The 19,162-nt window shown below is 44.0% G+C and overlaps 1 protein-coding gene across 3 annotated transcripts in view; it reads left to right on the top strand.

Annotated features, from left to right (window-relative positions):
• The first annotated feature begins 846 nt into the window (after window positions 1-846).
• The window catches only part of YEATS2 (YEATS domain containing 2), a 68,529-nt gene continuing 50,213 nt past the window's right edge, over window positions 847-19,162 (top strand). For all 3 annotated transcript variants that reach the window (XM_042457903.1, XM_042457902.1, XM_042457901.1), the window contains exons 1-7: window positions 847-1,009; window positions 6,172-6,285; window positions 7,921-8,018; window positions 8,114-8,206; window positions 11,968-12,207; window positions 13,694-13,809; window positions 15,469-15,630. In XM_042457903.1, coding sequence (XP_042313837.1) covers window positions 6,186-6,285; window positions 7,921-8,018; window positions 8,114-8,206; window positions 11,968-12,207; window positions 13,694-13,809; window positions 15,469-15,630 — 809 coding nt within the window. In that variant the 5' untranslated portion in view covers window positions 847-1,009; window positions 6,172-6,185. The remainder of the gene's footprint in view (window positions 1,010-6,171; window positions 6,286-7,920; window positions 8,019-8,113; window positions 8,207-11,967; window positions 12,208-13,693; window positions 13,810-15,468; window positions 15,631-19,162) is intronic.

Raw genomic sequence — 19,162 nt, 5'->3', positions numbered from 1 at the left:
TGCTTTGATTGTGATTTCCTGCATGGCAGAATGGGGTTGGACTGGATGGCCCTTGCGGTCTCCATGATTCTAAGAGTGTAGTGTGGCAATCTAGCTAGAAACTGCTCTTTGAGGGATTTTGGACTTCAGCTCCCAGAATCCCAGACCACTGGCCAACATGGCTGAGGCTTCTGGGAGATGAAGTCCAAAATCTCTTAAAGAACAGTTTGGGTACTATACATCGGGCCCTTGTTATCCGCTCGGGTTCTGCTCCTGGATCCCCCGTGGATAACAAAACCTGTGGCTGCCCAAGTCCCATTAAAAACAATGGCAAAGCAAAAATGATGCCCCTTATATAAAATGGAAAATCAAGATTTGCTATTTGGAATTTATACTTTTTTAATAAAATATTTGCTTGAATCCGTGGATAAAAAATATCCGTAGATAAGGAGGGCCAGCTGTACTTGTATTGACGCAGGCTAGAATCGCATTGGCCTTCTTCGCTGCCGCATCACGCTGCGGGCTCATGTCCAAATCTGTGGCCTCCTAGATCCCCTTTCACACTAAGCCAGGCGTGTTATAATGTGAAATGCTGAAACAGGGAGGACATGTTCTGGAAATGGAGGACCCTGGCCAAATTCCTATAGTGTGAGGCACTTAAGGAGCAAGGACTCTTCAAACGCTCTCCTCAGCCCCTCCATCTCTCAGCCCCACTCTGGCGGGGCCTGGGGGCTTCCCCCTTTGGTGGGGCCCATGGAGGCCAGTCCAGGCCGGCTCCCCGTATCCCCAGCGCCGCCCTTTCCTCCCTAGTCTCCGCCTGCGCGGCCTCGCCTCTTCCTCCTCCTCCTCCTCCTCCTCCTACTAGGCCTTAGTCAGGAGGAAGGAGGAGGAGGAGGAGGCCTTTCATGGCGGCTGCGCGGCCTCTCTGAGGGAAAGCCGCTTCCTGCTGCCTCCCTCCCTCCCTGCCTGGCTTGGTTGGCGCTGAGGGGCTGCCCTGCGGCCTTCCCAGGCTCCTCTGTGCGCCCAGCCGGTGAGTCGGGCAGAGGGAGCCCCGGGGCCTCCTTGAGCTCTCCTCTCTCCAGGGAGCATGACTTTGAGGGGGTGGAATCGAGGGTTGGGGGTCTGGCTTTGCAAGGAGAGGAGGAGGGTTCAAGGCAAGCTGCCCCCAAGTTTGTTTTCTTTCTTTGGGTGGAAGCCCTCCAGGGAGCCCCCCAGGAAGGCTCTTCCCTTCCTCCCCTGCATTCAAGATGCTGCAGAGCCTCCAGCAGCGTTCCTTGCACCCAGAGCCTCCTAATAACAATAATAACCCACTGTTAGGGTGGCAAGGGAGCTTGGAGCTCCTTGGGGATGAATGGAGGAGAAAAGTTGCTAGTAGGAGCTCTGGGAAGTGTTAGTTTGGAAAAAGCAAGATGCAGAGGGATCTTGGAGCCCCCTTAGAGCCTGAGTTTTGAGCAGAGTTGGTTGGGAAAGATCAGGATGCCAAAGGGGTCTTATTATAGCCCCTTGGAGACTCAGTGGAAAAGTTGGTTGCCTGAGCTCTGAGCAGTGTTCGTTTGCAAAATCAGGATGCAACAGGGATCCTGTAACCCCTCCGTGACTAAATGTGAGAGAAAAGTTGGTAGTAGGGGCTTTGAGCAGAATTAGTTTATCTTGTAGCCCCTTGGAGACTCAGTGGAAAAGTTGGTAGACTGAGATTTGAGAAGTGTTGGTTTGAAAATATCAGGGTGCAAAGGGATCTTGTAGCCCTTTGGAGACTAAATGGAAGAGAGAAGTTGGTAGCCTGAACTTTGAGCAGAGTTAGTTTGGAAAAATCAGGAGGCCAAAGGATCTTGTAGCCCCTTGGAGACTAAAAGTAAGAAAAAAATTGGTACCTAGAGCTTTGAGCAATGTTAGATTGGGAAATTAGGATGCCAAGGGATCTTATAGCTCCTTGGAGACTAAATGGAAAAATTGGTAGCTTGAGCTTTGAGCAGTGTTACTTTGGGGAAATCAGGAGGCCAAGGGATCTTGTTGCCCAGTGACTCCCCCTCTGGTCTTCCAGGTGTTTTGGACTTAATGTCCCAGCATCTCTGACCATTGACTAAGAGCCCATACAGACAGGCCCAAAATAAAGCTGCTTCAGGTCACTATCTGGAGGTATACTGTTTAAATGACTGGACTGAAGTGCAGCTTTGGCGCAGCGTCTGGCCTCTTAAAATGTGTGTATCATTTAAACAGCATACCTCCAAAGAGACCTGGAGCAGCTTTATTTTGGCCTGTGGTTAAATGCCTGTACTGCAGCCACTCACTCGAAACCACAAGGCTGCGAGTTCAAGACCAGCAAAAGGGCCCAAGCTCGACTCAGGCTTGCATCCTTCCGAGGTGGCTAAAATGAGTACCCAGACTGTTGGGGGCAAATTAGCTTACTTGCTAATTAGCTTACTTGCTGTACACCACTATGATCTTTGGAATAGCGGTATATTAAAAAAAAAAGGCTGCTGGGAGTTGAAGTTCAAAACATCCCGAGAATCACAGTTTGGGAACGACTATAGCACTGCCTTGAAGACTCACTGGAAGAGGGAAGTTGGCAGCATGAGCTTTGAGCAGTGTTATTTTGAAAAATCAGGATGCCAAAAGGATCTTATAGCCCCTTAGAGACAAAATGGAAAAGTTGGTAGCTTGAGCTTTGAGCAGTGTTAGTTTAGAAAATCAGGATGCCAACGGATTTTATAGCACCTTGGAGACTCACTGGAAAAGAGAAGTTGGTAGCCTGAGCTTTGAGCAGTGTTAAGTTTGGGAAATCAGGATGCCAAGGGATCTTGGAGACTAAGGCCTGTTACAGACTGCCAAAATAAAGCTGCTTCAGGTCTCTTTGAAGGTATGCTGTTTAAATGATGCATGCATCCTAAGAATCTGGAAGCTGCACCAAAGCTGTACTCCAGTGCTTAGGAATGGAGTGTGGCTTTGGCTCGACCTCCGGACTCTTAGGACCTATGCCTCCTTTAAACAGCGTACCTCCAAAGAGACCTGAAAGCAGCTTTATTTTGGCAGTCTGTAACAGGCCTAAATGTAAGAGGAAAGTAGGTAGCAGGAGCTTTGAGCAGTGTTAATTTGGAAAAATCAGGATGACAAGGGATTCTGCAGCCCCTTGGAGACACTGGAAGAAGAACTTTGAGCAGTGTTAGCCTGAAAAATCAGATATTGCAAAGGGATCTTGTAAGTTCTAGGAGACTCACTGGAAGAAAAGTTGTTAGCCTGAGCTTTGAGCTGTATTAGTTTCGAAAAATTAGGATGCCAAAGGATCTTGTTGACTCTTGGTGGAAGAGAGAAGGTATAGGTATAGCTGTGCTAGTCTGGAAAATTAGTATGCAAAGGGATCTTGTGGCACTTGTGAGACTTAACATGCAGTTGAGGAAGTAGGCTGAAGTTGGTGCCAACCTTTCTCTTTCAATGAGTCTCCAAGATGCTACAAGATCTCTTTGCATCCTGGTTTTTCCAGACTAACATGGCTATGTCTCTGAAACCTCATTCCAAGTTAAGAGGCCTTTTAACTGCAAATTATGTTTTGCAATCCAGTCTTTCACATACTCCATTGATTTCACTGGGGCTTTGGAGTGCCACAGGCAATCTGGTTCTATAATGAAAATTTCCCTGGCTGCTTCCCATTCATTAATAATAATAATAATAATAATTTTTATTTATAGACCGCTATTCCGCAATGATCATAGTGGTGTACAGTACAAAAATGCAATGCAATACAATACAATACAATCTCTCTCCCTCAAGATGGAGGATGAAGGGAGGGCTTGTCTTCTTCCAGGCAGGCCTGGTGGTGCTGGCCTGCCTCTCTCTCCCTCAAGATGGTGGCTGAAGGGAGGGCTTGTCTTCTTCCAGGCAGGCCTGGTGGTGCTGGCCTGCCTCTCTCTCCCTCAAGATGGTGGCTGAAGGGAGGGCTTGTCTTCTTCCAGGCAGGCCTGGTGGTGCTGGCCTGCCCCTCTCTCCCTCAAGATGGTGGCTGAAGGGAGGGCTTGTCTTCTTCCAGGCAGGCCTGGTGGTGCTAGCCTGCCTTTCTCTCCCTCAAGATGGAGCAAATATTAGGATAATCTTGTACAATCGAATATGCTAGAAAGCTGAGCTGAAATAAAATGCTACTTTTCACTGTCTAAAGCAGTTTTTATTTAACAGGGCCTAAATACCCTAAAGGTGCCAGATCCCATCTGATCTTGAAAGCTGAGCAGGGTCAACAGTGGTTAGTACTTGGATGAGAGACTGCCAATGAATACCAGGTGTTGTAGGCTGTATTTCAGAGGAAGGAACTGACAAAATCATCTCTTGAGTATCCTTGCCTAAGAAATCCCTACAAAATTCATGGGGTTGCCATAAGTCAGCAGGCAACTTGCAGGTACATACATAGACACGGTAAAAGGCTGAAGATACTGAGAAGCTTTCCAACCAAGGTCCAGTGACATTAGAGGGAAATCAGATACTGCATCTCCGATACATCTGAGGTAGAATGATAGTCTTAACTGGGTGTTTGTAATACTTTCACAAGGGTGCATATGTACATCCCTACCCTAAACATCACCAACACTTTATTACATCAGTTAAATAAGCAGTGAAAGGAATGTTCCCACTTTTGTTGCCCCTTCTAGCTGTAGTGGAAACCTCCAAGGTTGGTTCTCCAGTATGAAATTAATGGGAAAGGAGGTACGTATTGCATGAGATGCTGTCTGCACCCTTCCTTATGCTCAGACACATTCCAAACCAGTATTAGGTCTGTCCTGAACCTGGCGCTGGTATACAGTTGGCCCTCCACATTTGCAGCTTTAATTTTTGTGGATTTGATTGTTTGTGGTTTTGATTAATATGTTACCTCCAGGAATCTCTAAGTCCTTCAGCACAGTTCTGCTGGAAGTTGACCATAGAGTTGTGCTGGAGAACCTAGAAGTTCCTAGAGAAAACACTTCTCTGGGCATTTGTAGATCCTCCAGCATGATTCTATAATCAACGCAGATATTAACCATAGAGTTGTACTGGAGGACCTGGGGATTCTTAGACAGATGTTCCCTTGGGTAAAAGAATAGTGCTTTTTTATTGGCATTTTTTCCACATTCACAGGGGCCCTTTACCCCTACCCCAGCAAATGTGGAGGGACCACTGTAGATTAATTCTTCCCTCTCCACTAGTCATTGACATCAATGTGAAATAATCTATCTCTGTCCCTCTGTGTATGAAAGTGAAAAGTTAGGAGGAGAATTAAAACAATGCAAGGCCTTCCTCTCTTTTTCCCTGTTCGCATTAATCCTGTAAGTCTTTGGATACTTCACAACCTCTGGTATTTGGAACTTGCTTTACATTTACTTTGTTGATCCTGTCAGGATCTCTAGCCAAAATAGGTTTTACTGGATTTTTAAAAAGTGTTTGAAGCTGTACCTTGGAGAAGGTGAGAGAATCTCATATAAACATAATCAGTAACACTACAGGAGTAGATGGATAGATGTGTTTATGTGAGTTCTTTACATGGTTTGCTAATGCTTATGTTGAATGACAATGTATTTTTCTCCCACAAGCACACAGTTTTTTGGAAACTGAGCCTGTACAAACAGGCCAAAATAAAACTGCTTCGGGTCACTTTGGAGGTATGCTGTTTAAATGATGCATGTGTCCTAAGAGGACAAGACATACCAAAGCCACTCTCCAACCCTAAGGACTGGAGCACAGCTTTGGCACAGCTCCTGGCCTCTTAAGTCACATGTGTGATTTAAACAGCATACCTCCAAAGTGACCCGAAGCAACTTTATTTTGGCCTGTGTATGTATGGGCCCTGAGTTAAAGCTTTTGTTTTGTTTCATTTTTTAAAGAGTTTATCAGTTAACACAAAGGAATTGTAATTCAAAATTAGGTTTGGATGAGCTTAATAACTTAACAAATCAAGAGTGGGCAACCTGCTGCCCTCCAGATGTTGCTGTTGAACCTCAGTTTCTGTCAGCCAACACAACCAATGGTCAAGAATGATAAGAGCTGAAATCCAGTTGCATCTGGAAGATTATAATTTGCCCACCTCTATAATAGAATTTCAGCATTAGTAAAATAGTTGAGACACTCTTTTGTTCCCAGTCAGAGGGTTCTCTTATGAAGTGACCTTAGATACAGGGAAGCTTTGAAGATGTTTTTTAATTTAATGTCTGTTGTGTTTTCCTTCCTTTCCTCCAGTAAAGAGACCAAACATGTCAGGAATCAAGAGGACTATAGAAGAGATGGACCCAGATTATGAGGAGATTTCAGTTGTGCATTCAAATAAACATCACAAAGCAGCTGAACAATCAGGTAGATATTTATTTCTAAATTAAGATGTAGAATCCAGAGAAGAGGAGTCTGTCAGTGGGCTGACTTTGTAGCAGATTCACCAAACATGCAGAGAGTTCTTCTTTTGCATCACACACCAACACAGATTACTTTTAATATATTATAATTACTGTTAAATTGAAGAGTTTGGCGGGTCAGGAAACTCAATCACATTTCATTTGCACTTGAGCTGAAATACCATTGTGTAGTATTTATAGAGGCCTCCTATCCATAGGGGTCACCATAAATGCAAATAACAGCGACAACAATGGAGAGTTGTGTGGAGTAGCAACTCTGGAAGTGGGAGGTAGTGTGGGAGATTAGATCTTTTTAAAATATTCCACACCACAGTCATGTTTGTGATTACACACACAGATGCTATTTATCTTTTTAAAAGAAAAAGAAAACCTATACACATAGAGATGCTACTTTATAATTTACAAAATTATCTAGAGTCAATCTGCATGTTTAGTATAATGGTTCTTGTATGAATTGATGAAACTTTGGTGGGGTACAGACCGCCAGAAAGAGGCGCCTCCCCGGCGCCTCTCTTTGCTCCACAGGAGCGCCGCAGTAACCAATTTGCGTGGTGCTGTTGCAGAGCAAAAAAGGAGTCCCAGAAGCGGCTCCTTTTTGCGGCACCACTGTGACGCCGCAAAGCGCCAGAGCCAGTGCAGTGACATCACAGCTGTGCTGCCCCATCTGGAAGCGGCGCAGCTGCAGCGCCCTCATCATTTGCGAGGGTTGCCGGGCGTGTTGGCGCTCCATTCACCAGCTAACCCTCGCATGTGACAAGGGTGCCGCAAAGGCCCATCTGTTCCGGGCCTTTGTGTCCAAATAGATTCTTGATAGAGATTTCCTAAGAAGCTAGGCAACTAGATGCCCTCCAGATATTTTGGACAGTGCCACCCGTAATCCTCAAACATTGGCCATTCTGATTAGTTCTTATTGGAGGTAGTACAGAATAAGGGTGCCAATTTATCTATCCCTTGATTAAGTGATTTATTATTTTGCAAGTTCCTCTAGTTTATATTTCACTAGTCGGCTACCGTCTTGTTGGTCTTGGAAATATATAAATTAGGGCCAGAACAGACCGAGAAGAAGGGGTGGCTTGAAGCTGCCCCTGCCAAAAATGCATTAGGGCCATGGCAAACAAACACCGTGGCCCCAATCTGCTTTGAACCCAGTGGAAAAGATCCATTCCTTTTTGAGATGAGAAAAAGCCAGCTTTCCCAGCCCCACCGCAACCCCAGGGCAGCTTTAAGACACTTCAGCAGCGTGCAGCATGTAAACGCCATACCACTAGACTGTCTTGAAGCCACCCATGTCTAGGCAGCCAGGTGGCTTCCAGGCATTACCTGAGTGTGCAGCGTGTAAATGCCATGCTCCCAAGACACCCAAAAGGTCTCTTTAACTGGCTGGCTGTTCTGGCTCTTAGTCTTGCAACTGTTCTTTTATTGTTCCTTCCTGACACATTTCAACATTACAGTGATGTATATTTTTGGCTTATTTTTCACACACTAGGAACAAGGACAGGGATGTAATGTTAGACATGGCCTTAAGTTTCTTCTACATAAGAATTGTCATCCTCTTTCTTCACTTTTTGTGTGTGCATAGCTCGAGATGCTGCAGTACAGAAGATTGAAACGATTATTAAAGAGCAGTTTTCAGTAGAAATGAAGAACAAAGAACATGAGATTGAAGTTATAGATCAGGTATATAGACCGCATCCTTGAGATTTATTGTGATGGGAAGCAGTGGCTTTTGCAATGACTGTGCTTCATAAAAGTATTCTCTCCCTTTCTTACAGCGCCTTGTTGAGGCAAGAAGAATGATGGATAAACTGCGTGCCTGCATTGTTGCAAACTACTATGCCTCTGCTGGTCTTCTTAAAGTTGGAGAGGTAAACATTATTTTTATAGTTTTTGGCCCTCCTCAAAAGGTGACAGTGAGTGAAAAAAAGTTGTCTTGTCTGATTTTAGAACATTTGGTATACATAGTTTTTTGTGGGTTTTTCGGGCTATGTGGCAGTGTTCTAGAAGAGTTTATTCCTGACGTTTCACCAGCATCTGTGGCTGGCATCTTCAGAGAATGCTGACTTGGACGAGAGAGAGAGTGTGTCTGTGTGTGTGTGTGTGTATCTACACACACACACACACACACACACACACACACACACACACAGTGTGATCCTGGGTAAGGAGGAGTGATTCCCATGTTAATCTGTATATTGTTCTGTTGATGATGACTGGGCCTCAGGGTAGGAGGATATGCAAAAGAGGATTAGGCGGGTTATAAACCGCCATAAAGTACGCGCTCCGCACGTACTAGGGTTAGGAAGGGCCGTATTAGGGTTAGGAAGGTTCTTACCTTCCTGACGGCCCTTCCTCCCAGTACGTGCGGAGCGCAGACTTTATAGCGGCGCCCATCCACATGGGCGCTGCCATTTTGATGTCTTGGACACTGTGCGCCCAGACGTGTCGCGGCGGAAGTGACGCCGCGAGGGCATGCCCCGCCCCTCACGGCACCACTTCCACGTTCCGAAAAGGAGCGCCATTTCGGCGCTCCTTTTTCACTGCACGGGGAAGCCTCGTGGTCTGGCCGCTGGGGCTTCCCTACGCCGCGAATGGCGGCGGGGGTGAAACGGCCCCTTGAGGGCCATTTGTAACCCGCCTTAGTGTCTCATTTGCACTTGCTGAATCCTGGTTTTGGTGTTCTTCAGGACCGGTAGCCAAATTTTATTTACTTTAAGGGTTTCTTCTTTCCTATTGAAGTTGTCCAAGTGTTGGTGGATTTCAATGGCTTCCCTGTGCATTTAGTATACAGTTTTTGAAATGCAGCCATTGTGGAGAAGGGGTGCCATACTTGGGAAACATGATTATCACCACCTGTTAATCACCCCTGTACTAGACTATCTAAAAGTGTTGGTCAATTATGCTTTAAAACAGTTTGGGTTTTCTTTTGATAAAATGTTATACAGTGCGCCCACATTATACGCGGGCGTGCTATACGCGGACTTGAGCGTACACGCTCAAGCCGCGGGCAGCACATGCAGTGCACGGGCGGCACACAAGCCCCATTAATTTGAATGGGGCTCAAGCATAGGCGAAATTCGCCTTACGCGTGGGGAGTCCAGAACGGATCCCCCGCGTAAGGCGAGGCTCAACTGTAATAGTACCAGTACAGATTGAAAGTCATTTTGTTCCTCCAGGAACATGAAATGCGTTATATGTATAAAAAACTACAATATTTTTATTAAACATAAACACAATCACAAACATATTTTGTAGATATATCTAAAATACAAACAATAATAACAAATAAGAAATACAGTGCTCCCTCGGGTTACGAAATTAATTCGTTCCGCGGCCGCTTTCGTAACCCAAAAAGCCTTCGTAAGCCGAAATGCCATAGGCGCTAATGGGGAAAAGCCGCGATTTCGTGCGAAAAAGCCGAAAAAAGCACCAAAATTTTTTTCGTAACCCGAAAAAACATTCGTAACCCGGAACAATTATTTCCTATGGGATTTTTTCGTATCCCGGAAATTTCGTAACGTGGGTATTTCGTATCCCGAGGTACCACTGTACAACAAAACTATTAAACAAAAAAATATACTACTGATTTCCTTCCCTCACTAGCTGATGGATATATACCACTATTACGCTACATCCTTATACGTAATAATATAAGGATGTAGCGTATCTATGTATCTGTGTCCCTATATTTAATAATATATTTAATCCCCTACAACAGGGGTAGGCAATCTTTTTGAGCCGGGGGCCGGGTTGCTGTCCCTCAGACAACTGGGGGGGCCGAATAATTAAATAGTTTTTTTTAAAAAAAATTAAATATATAAATAAACCAGGACAAATGTAGGACAAAATTTTCAAATGGAAGACACTTTTTTTAAAAAAATGGAGGACATGTGAAAAAATTTGCTGATTTTTTTAAAAATGTTAATATAAATGCATGTTTCTGAGGCTTCTATAGACAATTGCCCCCCAAAGGCCCCGGCAGCAATCGGTGGCAGGACCAGGCTGGGTCCGGTCCCAAGGCCTCGCCGGGCCGCATCCGGCCTGCAGGCCGCAGGTTGCCTACCCCTGCCCTACAATATATCAATCTGTCTATTTTACAAAAGCTAAAATTTATTTGTATTCCCAATGTGATTGCAAGTATGTAATGCACTTATATAATTTTATTTGGCTTAAAATTATGTTTTGTATCTGAAATGTACAGCTTATCCAGCTAATAATTACAAATTAAATTTAGTTTTTAACATTTTTAGATTTTAGATACAAATGAAGCTACAAGGTCCTGAACTGCAAGGAACCTATATGATTTTGCCAGTTTCGTAAAAGCAGGCAAAAACAATAAAAACAAAAGAATCCAACTGCATTACTAAAAAGGAGACAATTGTTTTGTCTTCTCTCCATAGTGTCATGCATGGTTATCATAAAAAGAACGAAGGAAAAGGAAAAGAAGGCCAGAAATAGCATTGATCAGATACTGTATGTTGTCTTACATAAGAGTCTTCCTGTTGCATAGTACTGTATTATGGCTGTCCCCCAAAACCTGGGGTTGTCTGTATGGGCCAGAATCACCATGTTCCCCCTCCCCCAGCCTCATGTCATCCTGTTTGGATGCCACAGGCCAAAACTATGAGGCCAGGATTGGGCTCAATCCTCTCAGATCAGATGTTGATCCAGTTAATCTGGCTCAATCCTGGGGTAAACAGTCCTTACTCTAGGCCACTTTGACCTCTGGTTTGCCAGGGAGTCTCCTGGAAATTCGGTGTCACGCTGGCTGTTCAAATGGCCCCCACATGCTTTTCTGCTATGTCAGTCCTACTGAGAAGCTCCCCATTGTCACATCTGATGTGGAAACGGGGTGCCTGGCCACAGGGATACAGTCAGGCACTCCATTTGTCTATCAGATGTGGCAATGGGAAGCTTCTCAGTAGAAGTGATGGTACAGAAATGTAAGAAGCCCACACTGGTAGTGGGTCCCCAGCTAAGGCATGTAAACGCCCGCTTATTCCAGCATTAACCCAGGGACTAGCCCTGGTGAGCACTTGGGCCAGATAGCACGGTTCTGCCCATGCTGTCCTGGCTCATCTGTTCAGGGCTTAGTCTTAAACATTTTACTAATCATTGTCAAACACACAAAATGTTCCATGGCTTATTTCTTCATTTTCTTTTTCAATTTTCTTTTTCTTTTTATGGAAAAAAAAAGAAATTTTTTCCTGAATTTTACAGATTTTGTTCTGAAACTTTGTATCTCTAAGCCTTAGAATCTGAAAGGTTACTGGCAGTCACATCAGGAGTGGTCAGATCTGAATTTATTGGCAAATGGATATACTGATAATTTACTATAGTTCACTAAAGCTTTCAGCAAACAATAGCAATAAAAATAATTTCCTCCTGTTTTGATATGAAGAAAACAAGAAGCCACCAGGAGTGTGTGTGTGTCTTTTTCATCAAGCTCTGATAGATCTTGGGGTTTTAGTATAAGAAACAAATGTACAAAAAAGTCAGTGCTGCAAATTTGATGTCTGCCCACTCCTGAATGATTAGCTATAGGAGACACCCCTTGTTCTATTGTGATATTTTATTATAGTCTGTTCTGGAGCAAAATTTAAATTGTCTACCTGATGTGTTACTGTAGGGGATCAAGACATGTGATCCAATGGTGTTTAACCATCCTGCTATCAAGAAATTTTTGGAGTCTCCTTCCCGATCATCATCTCCTGCTAACCAAGGGTCAGAAACTTTGTCAGTTAACCATTCAGAGAGTGAATCATCTCAGCACACGGACTATTTGATGGGAAAGGACAATGGTAATCTGGATGCAGAAGATAGATTGCCACACAAACTCAGTCAGAGACTGAGTAAGAATTCTAGTCAGGTAAAATGGGAGCAAGGTGTTAAACTCAGGTGGGGGGGAATACATTCTTTGTATTTCAGAGCAGTCATGGCTATGAGCCATTATTTGCTGCTGCTAGGCTTTTGGGATCTCACCGAGGTTGTTACCCTAAAGGGGCATAAAAGCTTTGTTAGCTCTGCTGTAAGAACAAGGTCAAGTAAGCATGCATTCCTCTTTGCTATGTATTTGCTCCTGATGTAGCATTATATACAGTGATAATTTCATAGTTGCTGTGCTTTGGTTTCATCATTCATTACATAATGTCACTCCAGGTTAGCACATTTTCTGCAGTTCTTGGCACATTCAGAACAGAGAGAAGGCTGGGAAACAGTCCACCGTCATACCACGCTCTTGAGTGTGGTTAAAAAAATGGTTGCTTTTCCTTAGTGAAATGAAAACTTATGTAGTCCCCCTTTTTAGCATGTTTTTTCACTAAATAAGGTAGAAAAACAGAGCACAGACTGAATTTGGCCTTCTGATTCTTCAGCAGCTTCGTATGTCTATGTCCTTAATAATGCAAGGTTAGTTGAACTTTGAATGAGATTATTTGGCAAAGTGAATAGTGGGGGATTTTGGGAGCTGCAGTCCAACAACACCTGGAGGGCTGCACTTTGGTCAAGCCACTATAGCCACACATTTAAGTGATTGAACCCCTGCCTGGTTAGTCTCCACGTATTGCTGCTCCAGCACTGGCTTGAATACTGTTGAACTGTAAAAAATAAATAATGTAGGCTGACTGTCTTATTCTTTTCTTTTGTACTCTTGCTAGTTGGATGCTTTTTGACATGCAGATTGCTAGCATATTATAATTTCTTAGTAAACTTCCATAGTTTACATTTGCATTTCTCTGCTTAATTTTTAGAACAAAACATCTACTCAGTGGCAACATAGGCTAGTTTAGCTAAACCCTGTCAATTGCAGTGGTGTCCCCATGCCTGGTGTCACCTGGTGTGATGAGCTGCTGTGTGTGTGTGTGTGTGTGTGTGTGTGTGTGTGTTGGTGGCCACCAAATGGTGCACTTGTCCTTCTTCACCACGGCAGTGGCCTCCTGAGGAGGGAGCCACTGCCATAGTGAAGCCAGGAGTGTTATGCTCACCCCTTCCTACTCAACAGCTGGAGGGGGACCCAGCTGGGTGTCACCCCTAGTCTGAAGTGTCACCCAATGCAGGCCACACCCACGAAGTGATGCCACTGGTAAATTGTCTAGTTTCTCCTGTCATCAGCCATTGAGAGTGTAGTCCTTAATTTTATAAATTATTCCACCCTAAAGTATATACTACTTTTTAAAAATATGTCCCAAACTGACATTTTTTTTTAAATTATTGCATTAGCCACTTCTATCTATCTTGTGATTGTTCTGCATTCATTGAATTAAAAAAGTGTATTGTATCTGGGTTTTTTCTAGCATAAGGGGAAATGGTTAGAGTAAATGTGTACTGAAATAGATTCTTACACCTTTCATTCTCAGAGCACCTCTGGTGTTGCAAGAGATCACAAAGTGGGTCAAAGGAAGGCTAATCTCTCACGTGAGGACCATTCACGACTGTTTGTGAAGAAAACCATTGTGGTTGGCAATGTCTCCAAGTCAGTATCTGGACTATTTATTTATTTATTTATTTATTTAAAATATTTCTAGCCCACCCTATATTAAAGGAACTCATGATAGTATAACATTCAAAACAATTTAACACCCTTTAAAACAATCAGAAATAATGGAAACTATAATGAATTTGGAAATTGGATAAAATCAATTAGGGCTCAAAGTCTTGAATAAAAAGCCATGCCTTGACTTGATGCTTAAATGACACCTGTCTTGGTGCCAGTATTTATTTCGGAATGGGGAGAGTGCCGTTTTTTTAAAAAAATGATTCAGTCCAGTTTTCAGGCAAACATTTTCAGACAATCACTCCTGTTGTTGTCCAAAGTGCATGATGATGTTGTGTGTCTTCAAGTCATTTCTGACCTATGGCAACCCTAACTTGACTCTATCTTGGGGTTTTCTTGGCACGTTTGATTGGAAGGGGGATTGCCATTGCCATCATCTGTGGTTGAAAGGGGAGAAACTGAGATAAAAGAAAGTATTTTGGCACACTGGTGTGTGTGGCCCACGGGAAGTAATGATGGAAAATTCACCCTTGGCACCTGCACTATTGCTCACCCCTGGATTGACTCAGGCCTGGTATTGAAGCTTCTGTCTCTGGAGACCTTGCAGTGCATGCAATCTGTGTGATAAAACAAAATACTGAAGATATGTAATACCATGGAATCAAATTTAGATGGTCTTACAATATAATATCTAAAGGAAAGGATTAATTTTAAAAGGGAGTCACTGAATACAAAATATTCTCCCTCTGATTTTCTGATGGGCAGTCCTGTGGAGGTGGGGAAAATAACATGGTGGATTACCCTCTACCTCTTAAATCCTGGTGGGCTAGTGCCATCCAAGAGACAGAAGCAGGGAAGGGAGGAAGCTTTTTTCTTTTTCCCCATGCCATTTTTGTACAGAGTTGCCCCATCATTTTTCTCACAGTTGGTTTCAGTGGGAGAAAATAAAATTGTTGTTATTGTTGTTGATTAATTTATATCCTGCCCTTTTCCCATTACTGGGTCCCAAGGTGGCTTTAAAAAGTTAAAACAAATACAATTAAAAACAGCTATAAAAAGAAGTTAAAATATATAAAAAATATTATTAAAATATAGTTAAATGTTACCCAGAGTTAAAGCCCATTGACACAGGGTTATTAAAAGACAGCTGATAAAAACCAGCAAAACACACCACAACCAGTATGTTATTAAAGGACCTCACAGTCAGTTCCTGGAAAGGTTTTCAGAACAGAAAAATTTCACTAAGCAGCAAAATGACAATGTGAAAGTCATCCTAGCCTCCTTTGGGAAGAAGTTCCAAAGCCTGAGAGCAGCCATCAATAAGGCTGTTTTCCACATTCCCACCAAACAAATCTGAGAAGATAGAGGGACAGAGGAGGGACTCTCCTGAAGGTCTTAGAGTCCAAGCAGTCTCATATAGGCACCTATTCCATGACTGACATAATTGTTTATCCCTGCTAGCAACATGTTGGGAAGATGAATGGACTTTCAAACCTGCTTATTGACAGATATGGAAGACCACCACATAAAGTGGCCCACCAGTCAAACTTCCCAGGATTTTTTCACATATACACACATACACATATATATGGTGGGGCAGAATTTATATTAGTGATGTGTTTTTCCTTCCTTCTCCAGATATATTCCTCCTGATAAGAGAGAAGAGAATGACCAGTCCACTCATAAATGGATGGTGTATGTACGAGGGTCCCGGAGAGAACCCAGCATCGATCATTTTGTTAAGAAAGTCTGGTTCTTCCTTCATCCCAGCTACAAACCAAATGATCTTGTTGAAGTCAGGTAATACAGCTCTTGATGAAACTTCCAGATTGTCCCCCACCCTCCACTAAGTGATGTGTTTTCAAAAGTTCAGCGACTGTTCTGTGTCTCCCTTCTTATCTATCTCTCTGTGATATTTTTCAGTAGTGACTTCCAAGTCAGTGGGGTGGTGAAACCACTGTGTGTTTTACTCTAAACTTTAAAGGAAGGTGATGTACCCTGCCCCCAAAATAGGTTCAAGAGCTTGGGTAATTTTAATGATTACTATAAAGCCCAAAGCAGATTCACCTCCCCTCTGATGCAGAAGCTACCAGCTACTGCTGTATTTTTCTCCTCCATCAGTGTATTGGAGATTCATCTACTGTTACAGGTTGGGTCTCCCTCCATACATTGGGCCCTCCATATTAGCTGGGATTAGGGGTGTAGGACCTCTGTGATAGTGAAAAACTACAAATTAAAAAATACTCATTTTTTTTAACCTAAGAGAACACCTCTCAGGGAATCTGTAGGTCCTCCAATGTTACTCAGTAGACAACATTTGACAGAATTTGACCATAGAATTGCACTGGAGGGCCTACAAATGCCTAGAGCAGTGTTTTCTTGACTTAGAGCCTCTAGTGTGGTTCTGTGGTCAACTTCTGGCAGAGTCGTGCTGGAGAACATAGAGATTCCTAGAGAGAACATAGTAATTAAATCCACAAATAATCAAAGCTGCAAAAGGGAAGGGCCAACTGTACTCCAGAATCCAAAATTGTCCAGTGGTTTGCTTTCTGATGGTTTAGTGTACACAAACTTTATTTCATGCACAAAATTACAGTATTTAAAAATATTGTGTATAAAATTACCTTCAGGCTATATGTATAAGGTGTATACAAAACATAAATAAGTTTCATGTTTAGACTTGGGTCTCATCTCCAAGATATCTTACTATACATATGCAAATATTCCAGAGTCTGAAAAAATTGAAAAAATCCGGAATCCAAAACACTTCTGCTCCCAAGCATTTTGGATAAGGGAGATTCAACCTGTACTTATTTGTTCTGTATACGAGCAGCATGACAGAATGGATAACTAGTTATGTCTGGAGCAGACAGCCTAGGTAGAGCAGGGAAACAGTATTGCAGTTGCCATCTTGAAAAGAAAAGCTACAATACTTTCACTTTCCACAAGCCAGGGTTGTGATGACATAAACATTAAGGAAGCTGTAATTTTAGTCTGCAAGCACTAATTAGCTTGCCCACAGAGGAAGCTGATGTTAAAAGATGTAGAAGTTGGCAAGTAGAAGTTGGAAATTAACTTCAGTATGGATATGTGAATTCCCCCCCCTCCAGAACTCTGAGGCCTCTCAAGCCATCTCTTTTGAAATAGGATGGGCACCTGTGGCTTTCCAGATGCTGCTGGATAACATCAACCATAATCCCTCAGTTATGTTGCCTAGGGCTCATGGGAGTTGTAGTCCATTGAAAGGTTACAGGTGTTCTTTTTTTAAAAAAAAAAATTCAAAAGACCCTGGACCCACATCTCTTGAGTATAAGGAAGTCTATGGCTTGCTTGACTTCACTGCCAGATCTGTGGAAAGTGTGGATAGCTTAACAAATTCTTCCTGATTTCTGACAGGTAAAAACTCTTGTCAATCTCCACCAGTTGAATACTGTGATGTAGCTTTGACCGTTGTCTGATGGTATTGCTGTACCAGATGACGCATGCCTCTCCACTGCGTACATTGACACCCACATTGCCTTGATAATCTTCAAAAGGAATACCTTGTTACATCTAGCAGCTGGACTCTGGTGTTTGGGCTGATAAATAAGCCATGGAAGAAGAACTTCTTTTGATCTGACAAGAAAGATGTATTCCTTTCCATTTGCTCAGTTTGTTCTTTTCCAGCTGCACAGTTAGGACATCCAGGGGTGCTGCTGATAACTATTCCCTATGCATTAAGGGGCAAAAGTAAATAGCCCAGCTGCTAAGTCATTTGATGCAGATCTTCATCCCAGTTCTATTTGAAGTCCTCCACATATTACAACAGACTTTTAAGGCACCATGTGGGAAATGGCTGTTGAGCCAGCTGACTGTCTTGTCATAGTCCTTGTTGCATAGGTGGCGAGAGAGAGAATGTGATTAATTAATTTAAATTAATTGTAGCAAAGAGAGTGTGCACCAAAGGAGGGGATGAATAAACGCCTGAAATGCCTTTATTTATATCTCCAGTGCCCAGGTGTTTTCTTCAAGTAAGCCTCACCAACCCTGATGTTGAATGGATGCCAAAAATCCCAATATTTCCTCTTCAGAATCTAAATCTTAATACATCTGGAAGAGCAGAAGCTGGGTGAAGGGAGGGGTTAGGAATGTTCAGATAAACTGATAATGGGCTGCATTCCTGAAGGATTTCATCTTAAATCCCCATACATTTTTATGGGGAGCGGGGGCATATAACTGTCTCTTGCCCATTGCTTGTATCATTGTGTTATTTAGAAGACAAACTCCAGGAGACGCTGAATAACCTCATTTTCTTCTTCGTGGTCTCTGCGAATCATACAAATGGGTTTCACTGCGCCTGCGCAGTGCTGCTCGGAACCTACTGGAATCACTGGGCAGAGTTAACTCTGCAACATATTGAAACTTTTTGGCGGTAACTCCGCCCACCCGTTATAAGGCCCCTGCCTTCCCGCTCTTTCCCCAGTTCCTTTTTTCCACCGCGCTAGCTGCTTCAGGGAACTTTCGCTTGCTTTGCTTGCTTGGAATCACTTTCGCTTTTTGACCTCGGACTGTATCTTGACCATTCTTTGTCTCCCGCCCCTGATAACTTCGGACTTTCGGACTGTTGACCTCGTTTACGGATTCTCCCACTGGCTTTGACGACTTTGGAAATGCCTGCGCCTTTCAAGAAGTGTGACATTTGCGGGGGCAAGGTGCCCGTCCAGGACCCGCACTCCTCCTGCCTGCTGTGCCTTGGCAAGAACCATGACACCAAGGCCTGTCTGCTCTGCAGATCCCTCTCCTCCCAGGCCCGGAAGAACCGTGAGTCCCGGCTCACTTCGGCGATTGCCCTCGGCAAGGTACAAGAGGGGGGTTCACGGTCGTCTTCTGTCCCGCTTCCTGTGCCCCCCACCTCGTCTCGGGCCAGTGTGTCCAGCGTGACATCGGGGAGGGCCGCCGTTTCCAGCGTAGTGTGTGTCCCGGCCGGGACAACCCCTTCCACCACCTCCGATGTGGCCCGTGGCTCCAAACCGCCCAGCGCCACCGACAAACCCTCCAAGCGCCCCCATAAGTCTTCGGGGACTGAGGGTACCGAGCCGGCCTCCAAACCGAAGAAGGGATCGGAGGGCTCGCGTTCGAAGAAGGCTACCGAGCCAGAGGTCCATCTCGTGTCGCCTTCGTCGTCCAAGGCATCCAAGGCATCTCGCCATGCTCCGAAGTCCAAGGAGCTGGCTGTGCCTTTGGAAGGGGCAAAGTCTCCGAGACCCTCCTCGTCAGCAGCGGCTGCTGTCCTCCTCGACCTTCCGGACAATCCGTTCTTCCCAACGGAGGAGCTTCCCAGGCCTGGGAAGAA

This window comes from Sceloporus undulatus, chromosome 3 (assembly GCF_019175285.1).
Source record: "Sceloporus undulatus isolate JIND9_A2432 ecotype Alabama chromosome 3, SceUnd_v1.1, whole genome shotgun sequence".
Lineage (NCBI taxonomy): Eukaryota > Metazoa > Chordata > Lepidosauria > Squamata > Phrynosomatidae > Sceloporus > Sceloporus undulatus.
This window is presented reverse-complemented; position numbering and strand designations above follow the sequence as displayed.